Here is a 17432-nt window from a genome sequence, read left to right as displayed (position 1 = left end):
TATAGGGATAATCCTGAACCATGAGAGCTGATGAGGTTTTCAGAAAGGAAAATTTAGAAAGAGAAGAGCTGAGGGAGAACCTTGGGGTATATTTAGAGAGTTGATGATGAAAAGGGGGTCAGAGAAAGATTGATCAAAGAGATAGGAGGGATAGCCAAGATGATGAAATACTGCAAGAGCAAAAAAGAGATGAGAATTTCATGAAGGAGGGATTGATTTTTAGTATGAAATAATATAGAGATATAAGGACTAAGAGAAAAAAATTGGATTTGGTGACGATGAAGGTAGTGCTGACCTTTGAGAATGCAATGGAATGTTAGTGGCAGAAACCAAATGATGTGAGTAGGCAGAGAGGAAATAGAAACAGAGGTTTAAATCAGTCGTTTAGAGGTTAAATAAAGGAGCAGATGGGTACAGAATAGAAGGGGGAAGTGAAGGGTTTTTAAATTTATTTTTATATTTTTTTATAAATTATTTTATTTTATTTATTTTTGGCTGTGTTGGATTGCCGTGCGAGGGTTTTATCTATAGTTGTGGCAAGTGGGGGCTACTCTTCATTGCAGTGTGTGTGCTTCTCATTGTGGTGGCTTCTGTTGTTGTGGAGCACAGGCTCTGGGTGCACAGGCTTCAGTAGTTGTGGCGTGCAGGCTCAGTAGTTGTGGCTCGTGGGCTGTAGAGTGCAGGCTCAGTAGTTGTGGCACATGGACTTAGTTGCTCTGTGGCATGTGGGATCTTCCCAGACCAGGGATCAAACCCGTGGTCCCTGCACTGGCAGGCGGATTCTTAACCACTGCACCACCAGGGAAGTCCAAGGGTTTTTTTTTTTAAATAGAGGAAATGAACTTGGCTGAAGGTAAAACAAGATTACTGGTAAGGAAGAGGCAATTAGCAGACACCTTTATGATATTATTCATTCATTTGTTCATTCATTATATATATTGCATACCTCCTGGGTATCAGACACTGCAAAGAATTAGAAGTACAGCAATGAATGAGACAAATTCAATTCCTACTCCCCTGGTACACTCTCATTGTTGACTTTTTTCTATCCTTCTGTCTTTTCTCCCAACTCTCTCCTAAGACCTCCTACCTTCCTGACTCTCTTTAATAATAGTTCTACAGGCACACATACTAAACCAAACTTACTAGAGAATATCTACAGCATCCACTGCTCTTTCCTGATGTGTATCATTTTCTTTACTAAATGTGTTTCTCCTTTTTAGAAATTACAAACAATGAATAAACTCTTCAAATGAGATAAAACATTTTATACTTAGTCTTGATTTGATTTCCAATAAAAAGTTAAGAGGTGAGTAAATGAGAAGTACCAAAGTTACAGTATAGTTCCTTTTCCCATTTGATGATCAGCACATACTTTTGCTACCTGTTGAGAAAAATCCTTCTTTATATAGCTGTAAAGTCTGTAATGACTTTAAATATTTGTTCCTTGATGACCTGATTTAAATATAAAACACATTTCTTGTAGTTTTGCCTTACCCCCCACCATGATGGGCTCTTAGTATAGCACCGACATACCACTTATTGTGTCAAGAGCAATACTTGTTAAAATGTCAAGCTTTCCCTTGGAGATCACTCACCCATATAAAAAGTATTATGTCATAGCTACGAGCTACAAGCCATGGTTAAAGTTCTTAGGACTCATTACATTTGAATTAAGTAAAACTTAGTTTAATTCACCAGTTTGGAAAGAAAGAAGGGTACCTTCTCTTCTAATTCTGGAAGGAAACATGAAAAGATTTAATTAAGGAAGGTATTTTGTGGTGAAGAGTACAGATGAGTGGGTGAATCTGGCTTGGGAGTGTGTGTAGCCAAAAGGGAGCTGGCTACTAGACTTGTACATTGCAAGGCTAAGAAGGCATGCTACCTGGAAGTTGTATTACATAGTGGCTATTCTGGAAGGAGTTGCAGTCTGTTTACAGTTTGTAAACATTAGACATTTGAAATAACTTTAGAGAAAAAAATGATGTACTTAAATGGTTGCCCAGCTTAATTATGTATGAAAATCACCTAGAGAGCTTTCTTTAAGATACAGCTTCTTGGGCTTCCCTGGTGGCGCAGTGGTTGAGAGTCTGCCTGCCAATGCAGGGGACACGGGTTCGTGCCCTGGTCCGGGGGGATCCCACATGCCACGGAGCGGCTGGGCCCGTGAGCCATGGCCGCTGAGCCTGCGCGTCCGGAGCCTGTGCTCCGCAATGGGAGAGGCCACAACAGTGAGAGGCCCGCGTACCACATTAAAAAAAAAAAAAAAAAAAAAAAAAAGATACAGCTTCTTGAGCCCCACCCCAGAAGCTTCAAGAGTTGTCCAAGAATCTGTATTTTTTTAAATAAGCCTTCCTATTGGTTCTGATTTAGTTTGTTCTTAGAACTGTACTTGAGAAGCACTGGAATTCAGTAAAATAATAAACTGAGTATAATAAAACCTTAGAGGATGATATATCCTGAATTTATTCCTTGATTTAACTAAACATACCAAAGCATCTAATATGTGCCAGGTATTATGCTATGTTGTAGGCCTACCAAGATGAATAATATGGTCCATGCTCTTAAGCTCAGAGTCTAATAGAAGAGATATCGGCAGATAAATAAGACAGTGTGGTTAGTGAAATGATAGAACTGTGCAGGATGTTATGGGAGCAAATAAGAAGAGTACCTAACTGGCCCTGATTGGTTTTGGAGCCAGGGAGGGTGGCAGGATCAACAAAGCTTCACTAAAGTGGTTGAGCTTTTTGATACCAGGTAACTGACTCCTTATAATACCTTGTATTGTCCGTTTCAGTGGTTTTGCTTAGAAATCTTGATAATATAAATTTTAAATTTCCTTGCTTTCATAAACAGAATTCATGTAGTTTAACCTTTTTATTGATGATTTAACATTTTCACATATTATCAATTATTTATGCCATATAACAAAATAGTGATACCTTTTATCACAGTATACAAGATTACTTTCTGTTATCCACAATGGTCCCCAACTGCTGTGATTTTGCTGTTGTCATTTTTGTGTCCTGTCCTCTTTGTTGCCAGTCTGCTAATTGTCTTCTCTTAATGTCAGTGTGGCTATCTGTAGAATATCTTATTTACTTAAAGTTTTCCTTGGAAAAGGATTTGGACCAAAAAAATGTGAATAAGTAAAAAGTATGAAGCATTCTGTTAAACATATATTGATACATGCATTTTATGACATCTATTTTAACTATTCAGCTATCTTGCTTTCTGTTATTTCAGAGCCATTTGATATACAGAATATAACTTCTTCGTTTTATAAGCAAAGAAACTGAGACTCAAAGATATCAGGGATAATTAGTAGCAATCAATGAATATAGTCTAGGCTTCCTGATACCAAAAGAGTTCCATTGTATAAAATCAGTAATTCTTAATTAGAGGTTACAGCAAAATCATTTGGAGAATTGTTCAAATTATGCATGCCAAGGACTGGACCCCAAAGTTACTGATTCAGTAAGTCTGACATGTATAATTCTTTTTTTTTTAAGGACTTTTTTTTTCAGCTTTATTGAGATATAATTGACAAATAAAGTTGTAAGATATTTAAAGTGTATATTGTGATGATTTACTATATTCTTACACATTGTGAAAGGATTCCTCCCATCCAGTTAATTAGCACATCCATCACCTCACATGTTTATTTATTATTTATTTGGTGAGAACATTTAAGTTCTACTCTCTTAGCATGTTTCAGTTATACAATAGAGTGTTATTAACTACAGTCACCATATTATACATTAGGTCCTCAGACCTTATTCATTTTAGAGCTGAAAATTTGTACCTTTATACCAATTTCTCCCTATTTCCCCCACCCCTGCAACCCCTGGCAACCACTTTTCTATTTTCTGTTTCTATGAGTTTAACTTTTTATTTAGATTCTACATATAGGTGATAGCATGCAGTTGTTTTTTTTTTCCCCCCTCTGAGTGGCTTGTTTCACTTAGCATAATTCCCTCAAGATCCAATCATGTTGTCGCAAATGGCAGGATTTCCTCTCCCCCCCACCGCCCCCCCCGGGTGGCTGAATAATGGGATAATATTCTATTCTCATGGCTGTATATCACATCTTCTCTATTCCTTCATCCTTTGACAGACACTTAAATTGTCTTCATACCTTGGCTGTTGTGCACAGAACATGGGAGTGCAGATATCTCTTCAGTATCCTGTTTTCATTTCCTTTGGATATATACCCAGAAGTGGGCTTGCTGGATCATATGGTAGTTCTATTTTTAACTTTTTGAGGAACCTTCATTCTGTTTCCATGGTGGCTGAACCAATTTACATTCCCACCAGTAGTGTACAAGGATTCCCTTTTCTCCACATGCTTACCAACACTTGTTATCTCTTATCTTTTTGATAACAGCCATATTAAGAGGTATGAGGTGCTATCTCACACTTTTGATATGCATTCCCTTCTGATTAGTGATATTGAGCACCGTTTCAGGTATTTGTTGACCATTTGTCTTCTTTGAAAAAATGTCTATTCAGTTCCTCTGCCCAATTTTTAAATTGGGTTTTTTGCTATTGAATTGTATTATTTCTTTATATATTTTGGATATTAACCCTTTATCAGTTGTATGATTTGCAAATATTTTATCCCATTCCATAGGATGCCTTTTCCCTTTGTTGCTGGTTTCCTTTGCTGTGTAGAAGCTGTTTTATTTGATGTAGTCCCACTTGTTTATTTTTTGCTTTTGTTGGCATGTATATTTCTAAAAAAAACCCACCGTATTATAATCTGGCTCTTGTCTATATTCTAATAGATAAGGTTGCCATATATCAGATTTTGTTTCTGAAATATAAGCAGTAAATTCTTATAGAGTCTAGACAATGAGAAAGAGAGAGATTTTGGAGTTTACTCTGAGTAAGAAAGTCATTGGAGAGTTTTGAATTGAAGGGGGATATGATCTAACTTTCATTTTTAAATGATCACTCTGGCTACTATATGGAGAACAAATGGAGGGTGGTGGGGAAGTGAGTCGGTGAGGCTCTAGTGGGGAAATCAGTTAGGGGATGATTACATTAATTCAGGCAAAGAGATAGATAGAGGCTTTGAGGGTGGTAATAGTTGAGATGGTGAGAAGTGAACGGGTTTTGGATATTTTTTTAAGGCAAAAGCAACAGAATTTGCTGACAAATCAGATATGCAGTATGAGAGGAGTTAAGTTTTAAGTTAAGAGTTAAGTTAACACTTAAGTTTTTGCCCCTTCCACTAACTAGAAGGCTAGAATTGCCTTTTACTGAATCAGAAAACTGGGAGAAGAATGGGTTTGGGAGGAAGATTGGGATATTATTTTTAAATATGTTAAATTTGAGGTGCCTGTTAGACATCCAAATTGTAGTTAGGTGATATGGTAGTCTGAGGTTCAAGGGACTGCTCCAGGCTGTATATAAATTTGGAATTCATCAACGTATTTATGACATTTTAAATCATAAGAGTAGATGAAATTGTCAAAAGAGCAAGTATTGCGAGATATCCAAGAACTAAACCTTGGAACACTAACAATTAAGAGGGTAGAGAGATGAGGACAACCCAAATGGAGACTGAAAAGGCTTAGCCAGTGTGAGGTGGGAAGAAAAGCAGAACAGTATGATATCCCTTAAGTTAAGTGAAGAAAGTATTGAAAGAGGAGTGATTAGTTTTATCAGATGGTAGAGTAAGATGGAAACTGTTTATTGATTGTTGGATTTAGCAGTGTGGAAGCCATTAATGACCTTGATAAGGAATATTTCAGTGGGGTGACTGGGACAAAAGGTGTGACAGGAATGAGTTCAAAAGAGAATATAAGGAAAAGAATTAGAGACAGTTGAGAAGAGCCAACTCTTTGGAGGGCTTTTGCTGTGAAAAGGAATAGAGAAGTGGTATGGCAGCTAGGGGAAGACATGAAGTCAAGAGAAGGTTGTGTTTTTTTTTCTTTTTTTTTTTTTTTTGCGGTACGCGGGCCTCTCACTGTTGTGGCCTCTCCCATTGCGGAGCACAGGCTCTGGACATGCAGGTTCAGCGGCCATGGCTCACGGGCCCAGCTGCTCCGCGGCATGTGGGATCCTCCCAAACCAGGGCACGAACCCGTGTCCCCTGCATCAGCAGGCGGACTCTCAACCACTGCGCCACCAGGGAAGCCCAAGAGAAGGTTATTTTAAGATGGGAAAACTTATGGCATGGTTGTTCGCTGGTGGGAATTATCCAAGAGAGAGGGAAAACTTGATGATGAAAGGGAGAATTGATAGAGCTACCTCTTTGATAAGAAAGAAGGGATGGGGTTTTATGCATAAGAAGGGGATTTGACCTTAGAGACACAGACAGTTTATCTATAATAGCTGCAAGGAAAGCAGATTATATGGGTACAGATGCAGGGAGTGGATAGATAAGGGAAGAGCAGGTTGTAGAGTTCTCTTCTGATTGCTTTTGTCTCTGGCAGCAATATTATTAGCTGTGCTTGAGGACAAGGAAGAGAGATTGGAAGTTTGAAAAAGAGGAGTAAGTGTGAAATAGTTACCTAGGGGAGGAAAAGAGGAAATAGACTATGGAACTGATTGAAGGAGAGCTCCAAAGGTAGACTTGAATTTAAAATGAATCCTGTTAGCTTGAATGTATATTTTTCTGAACATTACACTCGCTAGCTGGGTTGCAGACATGGAATACAGGAAAAGATGGATATAATCAGGGCTGGAGTTTTGTCTAATGAATACTATGTGAGGGAGGGGTAAAGGAGAGATTAAAATGACGAATAGCAGAATTTATGCTTAGTTAGGAAGGAAGTGAAGGTTTGGAAGTGGAAGGGGGGTCTTTGGAAGGTGTTAGGATCCATGAACTATAGGGACCTTTGGGGTCAAAGATTATTATTAGAGTTGGAGTGTTAGAGAGAGGAAGCTGCAAAGATAGGAGGTGGTGATTAGAGAGTCAGAGGGTAAGCTGCTGATATGGAATGTTCAGTGCTTTAAACTGGAGTGAGGGTGTTTATGAGTTTTCTTAGTGGCTATAATAATTATTTTGATGGATTGATTTGTTAGGTTCATGACTACAAAGAAGGAACCCCAGAAGAGAAGACCTACTATATAGAATTTTGGGATGTTGGAGGCTCTGTGGGCAGTGCCAGCAGTGTGAAAAGCACAAGAGCAGTATTCTACAACTCTGTAAATGGTAAAACATTTTTTATTTTTACCATATATTAATGGTCTCAGATCATCTGATGAGGAATGCTGGACTCATCTTAATTTGAAAGATCTAAGATACTCCCAACTCTTAATTTAAATCTGCATATCACATTCCAGTTCGTGTTTTTTAGATTCTAACTATGTATTTCAGAACATCAGATATTTGCTTTGTCTAAGTGTTTCTATTTATATTATTGTCATAAACTAAACATTGAGAGAGAGTTTGGGTACTTGACATAAAACATGGAACCTTCCAAAACACTGTCCCCTGGGAGTGCTGTTTCTTCAGTCAACTGAGTATATACCATTAGGAGTCCCATGGTCTAAGCCAGATGTCCCAGAGATACTGAGATTTTTTTTTGTCTGCTCCTTAGAGTCCTGTGTAATTATAAAAGCTGCCTAAGGATGTTTTTAGGGGTGCAGAAATTTCATCCAGTTATAGATATACAAACACCTGGAGCAGACTTCCAGGTAGAGGTGTGTAATAGGACATAATTGCAGTTCATAGAGTGCCTACTCTGTGTCCAGGAACTAAACTACTGACACCTGTGATTTTTTTATGTTCTCTTTTCTTTCATTCATTTTTTACCTTTTTTTTTTTAACTGTGAAATATAATTTCAACTTCTCTTTGATTGATGTACCAAAAGATTTAGTATCTTACCCCTTCCTTTCTGGTAGATGCTTAGCTATTAATTGGCCTTCATTTATACTATGCTTAGATCTCATTCTATATTAAGTAAGCATTGTAATTATTCAGTACCATCTTCATTAATTATATTCCTCTTTCAATATCTTATCCCATATCATAAGGTGTTGTAGATACTTCAGAAAAGTAGAGAAGGCTCTTGCCATTGAATGCATACTGTAGAATACAGGATGAGTCATGTTAGTTCAGACCTATGTCGCATTTAGCTCGGAATTCTATCTGAAAGTGTCACAATCTAATTGAAGAAACAAAATATTCATAAATGAAACAAAACACAGTTTAAGATGGTGACGTTAATATATGACATCATAATGATACATGATAATGGCATATATTAATAGAATGTATATAAATGAAAAAACAGTGAGATAAGACTGGTATAGTGTTAGGTGACTTGCTAAAGAGCTGGAGAGAAAGAAACGAAGCCTGGTTTAGATCTAGGATCAAGTGATAAACTTGGATTATATCAGTCAAATGACTTGTCAAAGTTGATATCAATCCGATTCGGCAAAGAAAAATTTGGATAAATAACACTTTTCCTGTTTAGATCTTTTTGAGAAAGAGTTAGGATAAAAATTATAAATAAATAATAAAGTTAAAGACCATTCAAATCCTAGAAACTTTATGGAATTCTGAGTTGTAAGCTTAGTAAATACTGAAGAAATCCATCTAAATCCATATTTATTTGGTTATCTTTTCTATACCTACTCTCCATTAGTGATTTGTGTCTTCCTTAAATATTATTGAAGTAATTTCATATATCCTATGTTAGTTTTACAAGTAAGACTGAGAGATATTCCTGTTTCTTAAAAAAAAAACAAAAAACTCCCTATTAAGAGCAATCTTAATAGGGACTCACAGACATAGAAAACAAAATTATGGTTACCAAAGGGGAAAGGGAGGGAGGGATAAATTAGGAGTTTGGGATTAGCAGATACAAACTACTATATATAAGATAGATAAACAATAAGGTCCTACTATATAGCACAGGGAACTATATTCAATATCTTGTAATAACCTATAATGGAAAAGAATCTGAAAAAATATATATCTGAATCACTTTGCTGTACACCTGAAACTAACACAATATTGTAAATCAACTATACTTCAATGAAAAAGAAAGAAAAATCAGTTTCTGTGTTCTTCGAGCCTACCTCTGGAACATTTCTCTTGGTAGAAGCATTCAAGGTTCTTTACTCCATCTACCATCCTTACTTTTCTAAGAAACAGAGCACAAGGATCACTCCATTCAAATACAGTCTATTCTTAGCAATAACTTCCTTCCCTCAATACCCTACCTCTTCCCACTGTGATGAATGAGGCTGGTAATCCCCAAAGGAAACCTGTAAAGTGTCTCTACCTCTCTATTTTTAAAGATTTAGAACATATTCTGATCAGCTATCACCCTGATTTCTTTCCTTTGGGCCTCACTGTGTCCCATCCCTTCTAGCTCACAATACAAAGCAGGAACTCTCAGCCCAAATGAAAGAAGGAAAATAAGGAAAAAGGTGCTCAATGCCCTTAAAAGCTCAAAAGCCTTAAATAGAGATCCTCAAAAAATAAACTCCTCCCTGTGCATCTAATAGCTCATTTAGGCCTTTGTAATCTTTTCACTCTCCCAACCAAACCAACCCATAGTTTTGTGGTATTTAGACCTAGGAAATAAGGAAAGGAGAAAATATCATCCACTCCCTTTGCCCTGAAGTGACTTTATTCTGCCTTCCTCCAGTCTTTTACTGTCAGAATACTTGATTTCAAATTCTGGCTACCCCACTTACCATGTGACCTAGGGTAAGTTACTCAACCTCTCTGAGCCTCAGCTTCCACATGTGTAAAATGAAGATAATAATTCTTACCTCATAGGACTGTTCTGAAAATCAAATTAGATGCTACACGTAAAGCACAATACTTACCACATAAATACTGAATAAATGTTAGCTATATTCTTTAACGGTAGCTCTTTATTCCTTTTTTAAAAGCTATCCTTGTTCATGTTTCCTTAATGCCTAATAGAGCCCCTCATTGAGGAAGGTAGAGTGAATGCAGTTGGACACGGGGGCAAGTGTCAGATCTCTATTTTTTCCAGAACCCAGGAGAGATACAGATTTATCTGAGCTAACTGGAACTAGTCAACTATAATTTGCACAAGCACCTTAGTTGCACAGTGTCTGTAAAAACTAGAGGAGCCAAATAATTCTAACTCTTATGCCCTTCTTTTTCAAATTTACATATCTTACATCTTGAAGATGGAAGAATCATCAGTTTCACATTCTCTCCTCACAGTAGAATCTGGGTAATATAGGCAAGGATTGGGGGTTTAAAAACCTATTGTCTCTTGATCACAAGGTGGTACCCTAAATTTCACTAGGCATTAAAGCTTTTCCTTTTTTGTCAATATCATATTGTAATAACCTGCTTTACCTTTCTGTCTAGGATCTTAACTGATTCTGTTTAATTGTATTTCTAAGGCTTATTACATTTTGGTATTTTTCAATCTCTTAAAAGTCCATCTGTTTTGTACTATTCATACTTCTTGACTATCTTTTCCTACCTCCTTCTAGTGGCATATTTCTTTTGCTTTGTTAACTAGATCTCTTACAGGTAGAGCAAGCTTAGATAGCTAGCCATTAATCCAAAGAACTAAATGATTAGACTTTTGAGTTGATTAGGTTCAGGTGATCTACAAGAAAACATCTTGTCAGCTAAAGAATAGGAATTGTATCAAATTAAATCAATACCATTTTAATAAATTTTTATTATTAAATATTTTAATGAGTGTAAGTAATATGTGTATGTATCATGTCTATGACAGATGCATAGTGTGGAAAAAAAATAACCTTTTTGAATGAATATAATTTCCTATATACTTGAAGTAGTTTTGATTCTTTTTATTGATGAAGTAGTTCTGTAATTAGGACCAGGCAGAATAGGCACTCATTAAGTGTTGAATGAAGAAAAAAAGAAAAGACATTCTAAAAGTTTAATGACATCTGTCAGCCCTTGTAGAATTTTTTTAAAGTTATATAACTGACAAAGAAAAGCTTTTAGATAATTATTTTAAAATAATTATTTGCAAGAACTTACAGAGGAAATTTTAAAATAATTGTGTCTGAGTTTGTTAGTCATACCAAAATGCATTCAGTAAGCAACCTAATGTTTTGCCAATTGTGAAATGAAGAGGAGTTGTTACAATATTGACATTATTTTCTTTGGTTATTTTAGGTATTATTTTAGTCCATGACTTAACAAATAAGAAGTCATCCCAAAACTTGTATCGTTGGTCATTGGAAGCTCTCAACAGGGATTTGGTGCCAACTGGAGTCTTGGTAACAAATGGGTAAGCCCAGATTACTCCACAGTTGGTTTGAAATGCTATAGCAATCCCAGGAATGTACCCTCCAAAATAACATTCTGTACAATGTTTGATTTGCAAATATTTTCTCCCACTCTGTAGATTATCTTTTCATTCTCTTAACAGTATCTTTCACAAAGCAATAGTTTTTCATTTTGATGAAGTCTAATTTCTCTTTTATGTATTATGTTTTTAGAATCATGTATAACAACTCTTTGCCTAATCCCAGATCATGCAGGTTTTCTCCTGTGTTTCTTCTAGAAGTTTTACAGGTTTTGGTTTACTTTTAGATCTATGATCTGTTTTGAGTTAGTTATAATGTGTGAGGGTTTGGTTGAGGTCGATTTTTGTATATGAATGTCCAATTGTTCCAGCATTATTTGTTTCTCTGAATCCTAATCTTCTTCATAATGGTAGTTAAATATAGTGGCCTGAAAGATGCAAGGTTTTTTGTTTTCGCCTAAGTGATACTGAGCATATAATACAATACCTGGTTATCTGTCCCTTTGTGATGATAAGGTGTTATCAGACTTATCCATTCATGATAAAATTCCCCATTTACTTTCTACCTAATGATTTAAAAAGAAAAAAAGAATTTTGAGATCAAATTTCAAATTGGATATAAGATTTAATGAAAGAAAGTGAGAAAAAGGAAAGTTAAAAAGAGAAATAAGAGAACAGATTGTAAATATACATATATTATGTGCAACATATGTTATGTTACATATATACGATAAATATATATGTTCATGTGCAAGAGATTATGAAAGACTGCAAGTGAAAATATGTGTATCAAAGATGATGTTTGATAAAATATATACAAAAAGTTGTATGTAAGCCAGAGTTAGAGTACGGGGGGAAAAAAGTCCTAAAGGAGGGCACTTTCAAAACTTTATTCTCTAATAAAGCAAATTTCAGTTTTGGACCATGTCTCCTAAGTCAACATTGATGTTAGTAAGAAAAACCAAAGGCCTTGAACTCAAACTATTGTTGGCTTTGATGCAGTAATTAGAATGATAGTATTTTTATGAAATGGGAGGTAACATAATTGAAAACAGTTTTGTTCCAAGGCTGAACGGTAACTGAGGCTCTGTAAGGTTATTGTGAAGGGCAAAAAGATTTGGTAAGTTCTTGTGCGTGGCGCACACACAAACACAATTTAGATTATTCAAAGAGACAGAAGAGTGATGTCAAAGGAAGGAAAAAACTTATGCTCACCTGGTTTGTATTGATTGGGTTATGCAATATTGATTTACTGTCACAAGGTGTTGCAACCAGATTTTGCTGACTGTTATAAACTGAGCTTATAATATGTCAGAACTCCAAATCTGTTTCATTTCTCATATGTGAGTAGAATTTATATTAATTGAACAACATTGGGCTCTATGTTCCTTTCAGTAATAGAAAGACAGTGACCCAAGGCCACTAACCCTAAGTGATTCTTACTACCTGTTCTGTGTCTCCCACAGCTCTCGTGTCAGGACAAACAACTATTTGGTACTTAATTCTTTCCTTTTACTATTCATTTTGCATTTCAGTTGTTTCTTTCCCTTTCCATTTGTTGAATCCATCTTTCCCCAGGCTGTAGCATCACCTATGGTTGATTTATTCTGGCCTTCAGCATTTCTATTTCTGATTTTCCTAAAATGATCTATTTTTCTTTACTATTCATAGAAATGAGTATGGTAGGTGTAAAACTTATGCATACCCCAGAAGGTACCCAGAAGCTTGACATTTTCCCCTCTGGCAAAAGGCATGACTGCCATGCTAGGGTACTGGGTTTTCTCTCCACTGAGGTTTGAATCCACTCTCTGCATCTACCCAGAAAAATTCCTGAGCTGTTAGCCTTAGAAGACAGAGCTTTGGGAGAAGTCAAGTCAAACTACTTTCATATACCTGGTGGGCACTCAGTTTATTCAAGTAGTCTATAAAGACCCATGGGACAAGTTTTGAGTTGTTGAATTAATAGTTGGAACTTGAAAGATGGTGAGGATTGATTGAAAAAATGAACAAGTAGGTGGGAGAAAAGTAAGTTTATAGGTAATGGGTGAGCAAGAGTCAGTGAAGCATCTGTAAAATAGTGTGAGTAGTTGCATTTAAATATTACACATCTACATCAGAAAGGTCAATTCTATTCACCTCTTCATTATTATTTGTCACAGGGATTATGACCGGGAACAGTTTGCTGATAACCAAATCCCACTGTTGGTAATAGGGACTAAACTGGATCAGATTCATGAAACCAAGCGCCATGAAGTTTTAACTAGGACTGCTTTCCTGGCTGAGGATTTCAATGCAGAAGAGATTAATTTGGTGTGTATTTTTTACTAATGCATGTTTGTATTATTATCAGGTAAAGGCAAAACCAAAGACTTTGAAAGTTCTGTATTCTCACAGAGGAAGCTTTATATTTGAAATCAGGCATTTGGGTTCTAGTCCAAAAAGTAATGAAGATTGGAGCCAACATAGATTATGAGATGGGCAAAGCCTCCTTATATGCTGACCTGCTGGAATGTTCAAACTTTGTTTTATTCTTGCTTTAGAAAAGCCTCTTAGCTTCTTAAACTATAGAATTTACCTTAAAGGGGAAACAAGTATATAAATGAGAAAATTACAAACTGTAAACTAGGAGTGCTTCATAAGCATTAGTTTATATAAACTAATGTATAGTTAGTAATGTATAAGCATTAGTTTATACAATGGATTGAGTCCTTTCCTGAGATATTTAGCTCAATTAGAACTGGACATTAAGAAGGCTAGAAAAGTTCTCATATAAGCTAGTTAGTGTTGCCTAGAGAATGATCCTGGCCAGCAGCTTCAGTCATGGTTTATATGTCATTGTTCGCAAGTAGGATTTCTGCAACATATCAGTGCACTGGCATTCCAGACGTGGTGGTGGTAGTTTAATACTACTAATGGCTAACATTTATTAAGCACTTATTAGTGCCAAGCACTGTTCTAGTGCTCTATGTACATTATCTCACATGCATAGTCTTCACATCAATCCTATAAGGTAGGTACTATAAGCACCTCCATTTTAAAAACGAAGACTAGAAGCAAAGAGGGGTAATTAGGCCAAGGTTACACAGGTCAAACCAGGCACTCTGACTCCAGAGACCATGCTCTACAATTAAGCCTGTTTTCCACTTAATTATCCTTCACCTAACATTTAGAATCTCGGAGCTGAAAGAATTGTTAGAAATCATCTAGATCACCAATTACTCAAACCTGACTGTGTATTCAATATTATAGTTTTTGTGAAAATTTTTGAATAAGTGCCCCACAGCTGGAGCTTTTTATTCATAAGGTTTGACAAAAGGACTCAGTAATTTTAGCTAATGACTCAGCTGATTCTGATGCCCTTTCTCTGTGAATCAACATTGGTGAATGTGGCTTGGTTCAACTCCACCTGTACCCCCGTAATTGAGTCAGCTTTTGCCTGCCATTCCATTGTTTTTTACATTCTGCTTTGCAGTGGAGGTGCTTTATTTTTCTCAGCTGCCACCATGGAATATTCAGCATAAATACCCAGGTAGTCAACACTGGACCGTCATATTCCAGAGAATTCCTGTTACATAGAATATATAATATCCTTGTTGAAGAAGTACTGAGGTTACTTTGTTTGAACATTGTTTCCAAAGGGAAATTACCATTGAATAGCTTCATTTGTTCCAGCAATTACTTTTTTTTTAATAATAAAAGTAGCTGGCATTTATTAAGTGCTTACACATGCTAGACACATACTATTTTACTTTTAATGTATTTTAGAATGCATCTGTTTCCAGTGCCTGTGGGTTTCTGTGACAGTCATCTAGATATGTGCTTTTCCTATTTTACTTGCAAAGTCAGGGCGATCTTTAATTGTTAACAAGATGTAAAGGTACTCAAGTGGCAAACATGGTCTTCACAGAATTCACATACAACATACTTATGGCCTTTTATCAGTGTACACCTTCAAGAACACAGCAGAAACAAGAGGGTCTTGAGGATGCAGGGAAGAAAAAATGAGGAGGAAAATTGGATAAGAGTTTCAAAAAGAGGTAACAGTCAAAAAGACTCAGCAAGTAAATATAAAGTCTCAAGTAAAAACTAATTTAACACTGTTAGTGCTAGCATCTTTGGTTACTGTAGGAATTTACTTAAAATTATTAAAAAGTAAGAATTAACATAACTGTATACATCAAAGATAGAATCAAAGCTTTCTTGTGCCTGGAAAAAAAAAGGCAAGTTGTTTAAATTATAAACAGGGAGGAGATTACTTATTTTTTAAAATCCTATTAGGTTTTTTGTGTCTAGCACAAATTTTCCTCTGTTATGTGTTTACTTCAAAGTGATCATTCTGAAGCATCTTCCCTAGTTAATGTTTCTTTCTCAAGCTTAGGCAAGCATTTAGAGATATCAATTTTCAGGCTTTGCCCTCCACCATGATCAATAGCAGATAGTTACAGTTCTTTCAGATCTAAAATTCTCTTCCTAAAATCATAGGGTTTCTCTAGCCTGGTCAACCTGAAATTGTGGAGGCTTAGAAATAAGTTTTGGGGAGGTTTTGTCTGTTTGTTTGATGTTTGATTTAATTTTTGTATTTAGTACTTTAGCTCTATTTGGAGTCATCTCTGAAGTCTTTTGACAATCTGATGATTATGTGATCAATACCTGTTTTGTAAAACATATCTAATACAGATCTAGTTAAGGTTTGTCTTTTATATGCCTCAATTGCTGTATAAATGTGTTCAAACATGATTTCAAATACAACAGTTCACACGATGACATTTCAGTCTGCTTAATCCATATATAGAATTATCTTTTATTATGTTAGGTGCTTTTGTGTCTGAAAATTCAATCTGATGGCATTTTCTTGGGATGAAGAAAGAAGGAAACTAATATTTCAGTACCTACTATGTGTCAGACATTCATTATCTCATTTAATTTTCACAAAAATCCTATGGGTTAAGTATCACTATCTCCATTTCACAAATGAATAAGCTCAACTTTAAAGGTTTAGTAACCTAACCAATGTCACACAATCTAGAGATGTTGGGATAGATACTCAGATTGAGAGCCTGCTGGCTTCAAAGACCTCTGATTTTTCTTTTACTCTATGATCTTTGAAAAGTTGTAGTCTCTCTTTTCTTTTGTGGTTTTGGAAAATGTATAGCTTCTGGTCAGAATTTAAAATGTGAGCCTTGAATGTTGTATATTGGTAAAATAGGGATTGTTACAAAATGCATTGGAAAGGAATCGTGGGCTTAGAGATTACAATCAGAATAAATGCAACAATAATAACTTCAGTGATTTCCCAAGGGACACAGGTGATCTATAACTGAAAAAATAAATACTATCCTTGCAAAGGAGCCTATATGATATCCCCATGGTTGGGTCGTAGGTGGCATTTGAGGTACAAATCAAAGTACTCAGTCTCTTGAGTTGGCAAGTCAGTGATGACAAGCTAAGGCAATTCAACATTGGAATTCCAGGAAAGGGATAGTAAACCTTTTAAGGTCTTTACTAATCATTGCAATGTACTAGTCACTTCATTATAATGTTTCAGATTCTTTTGTCTCTTCAGAGCCCCATTTTTTCCTATTTGTATCCTAATAGTAAATATCTGTTGTTTATTATTTATTATTAAAAATAATATTTAATGATATTTTAAAATAAACTTTTCTATTGTTTATTTTAACCAAAAAAAAATCTATTGTTTATTATTATCTTTATGGCCTACCAAGAGATGTAGTGCCTTGCATTCAGTGAGTGAGAAATCCCTGGCCACCGTTCTGTTTGTTTTTTGCTCCTCTTGCTCTTTATTTTCATGCTTCCTACTGTTCCTAAGAACTTCATAGTACTTAAGTTAGTTGAGCACTGGTGAGTAACTAGTACTAAAAAGTGAAGTGTTGTCCTCAGAATGAGAGAAAATATTTGCAAATGAAGCAACTGACAAAGGATTAATCTCCAAAATATACAAGCAGCTCATGCAGCTCAATATCAGAAAAACAAACAACTCAATCCAAAAATGGGCAGAAGACCTAAATAGACATTTCTCCAAAGAAGATATACAGATTGCCAACAAACACATGAAAGGATGCTCAACATCACTAATCATTAGAGAAATGCAAATCAAGACCACAATGAGGTATCACCTCACAACGGTGAGAATGGCCATCATCAAAAAATCTAGAAACAATAAATGCTGGAGA

General features: G+C 35.8%; 1 protein-coding gene across 1 annotated transcript in view; it reads left to right on the top strand.

Moving 5' to 3' along the window:
• RABL3 (RAB, member of RAS oncogene family like 3) overlaps positions 1–17432 on the top strand; it is a 38365-nt gene that overhangs the window by 13441 nt on the left and 7492 nt on the right. Inside the window, exons 3-5 of the mRNA XM_081234161.1 lie at positions 7036–7165; positions 11109–11223; positions 13401–13551. Of these exons, the coding sequence (XP_081090287.1) occupies positions 7036–7165; positions 11109–11223; positions 13401–13551 (396 nt within the window). The remainder of the gene's footprint in view (positions 1–7035; positions 7166–11108; positions 11224–13400; positions 13552–17432) is intronic.

This window comes from Mesoplodon bidens (assembly GCF_964165515.1).
Source record: "Mesoplodon bidens genome assembly, chromosome: 5".
Taxonomy (NCBI): Eukaryota; Metazoa; Chordata; class Mammalia; order Artiodactyla; family Ziphiidae; genus Mesoplodon; species Mesoplodon bidens.
This window is presented reverse-complemented; position numbering and strand designations above follow the sequence as displayed.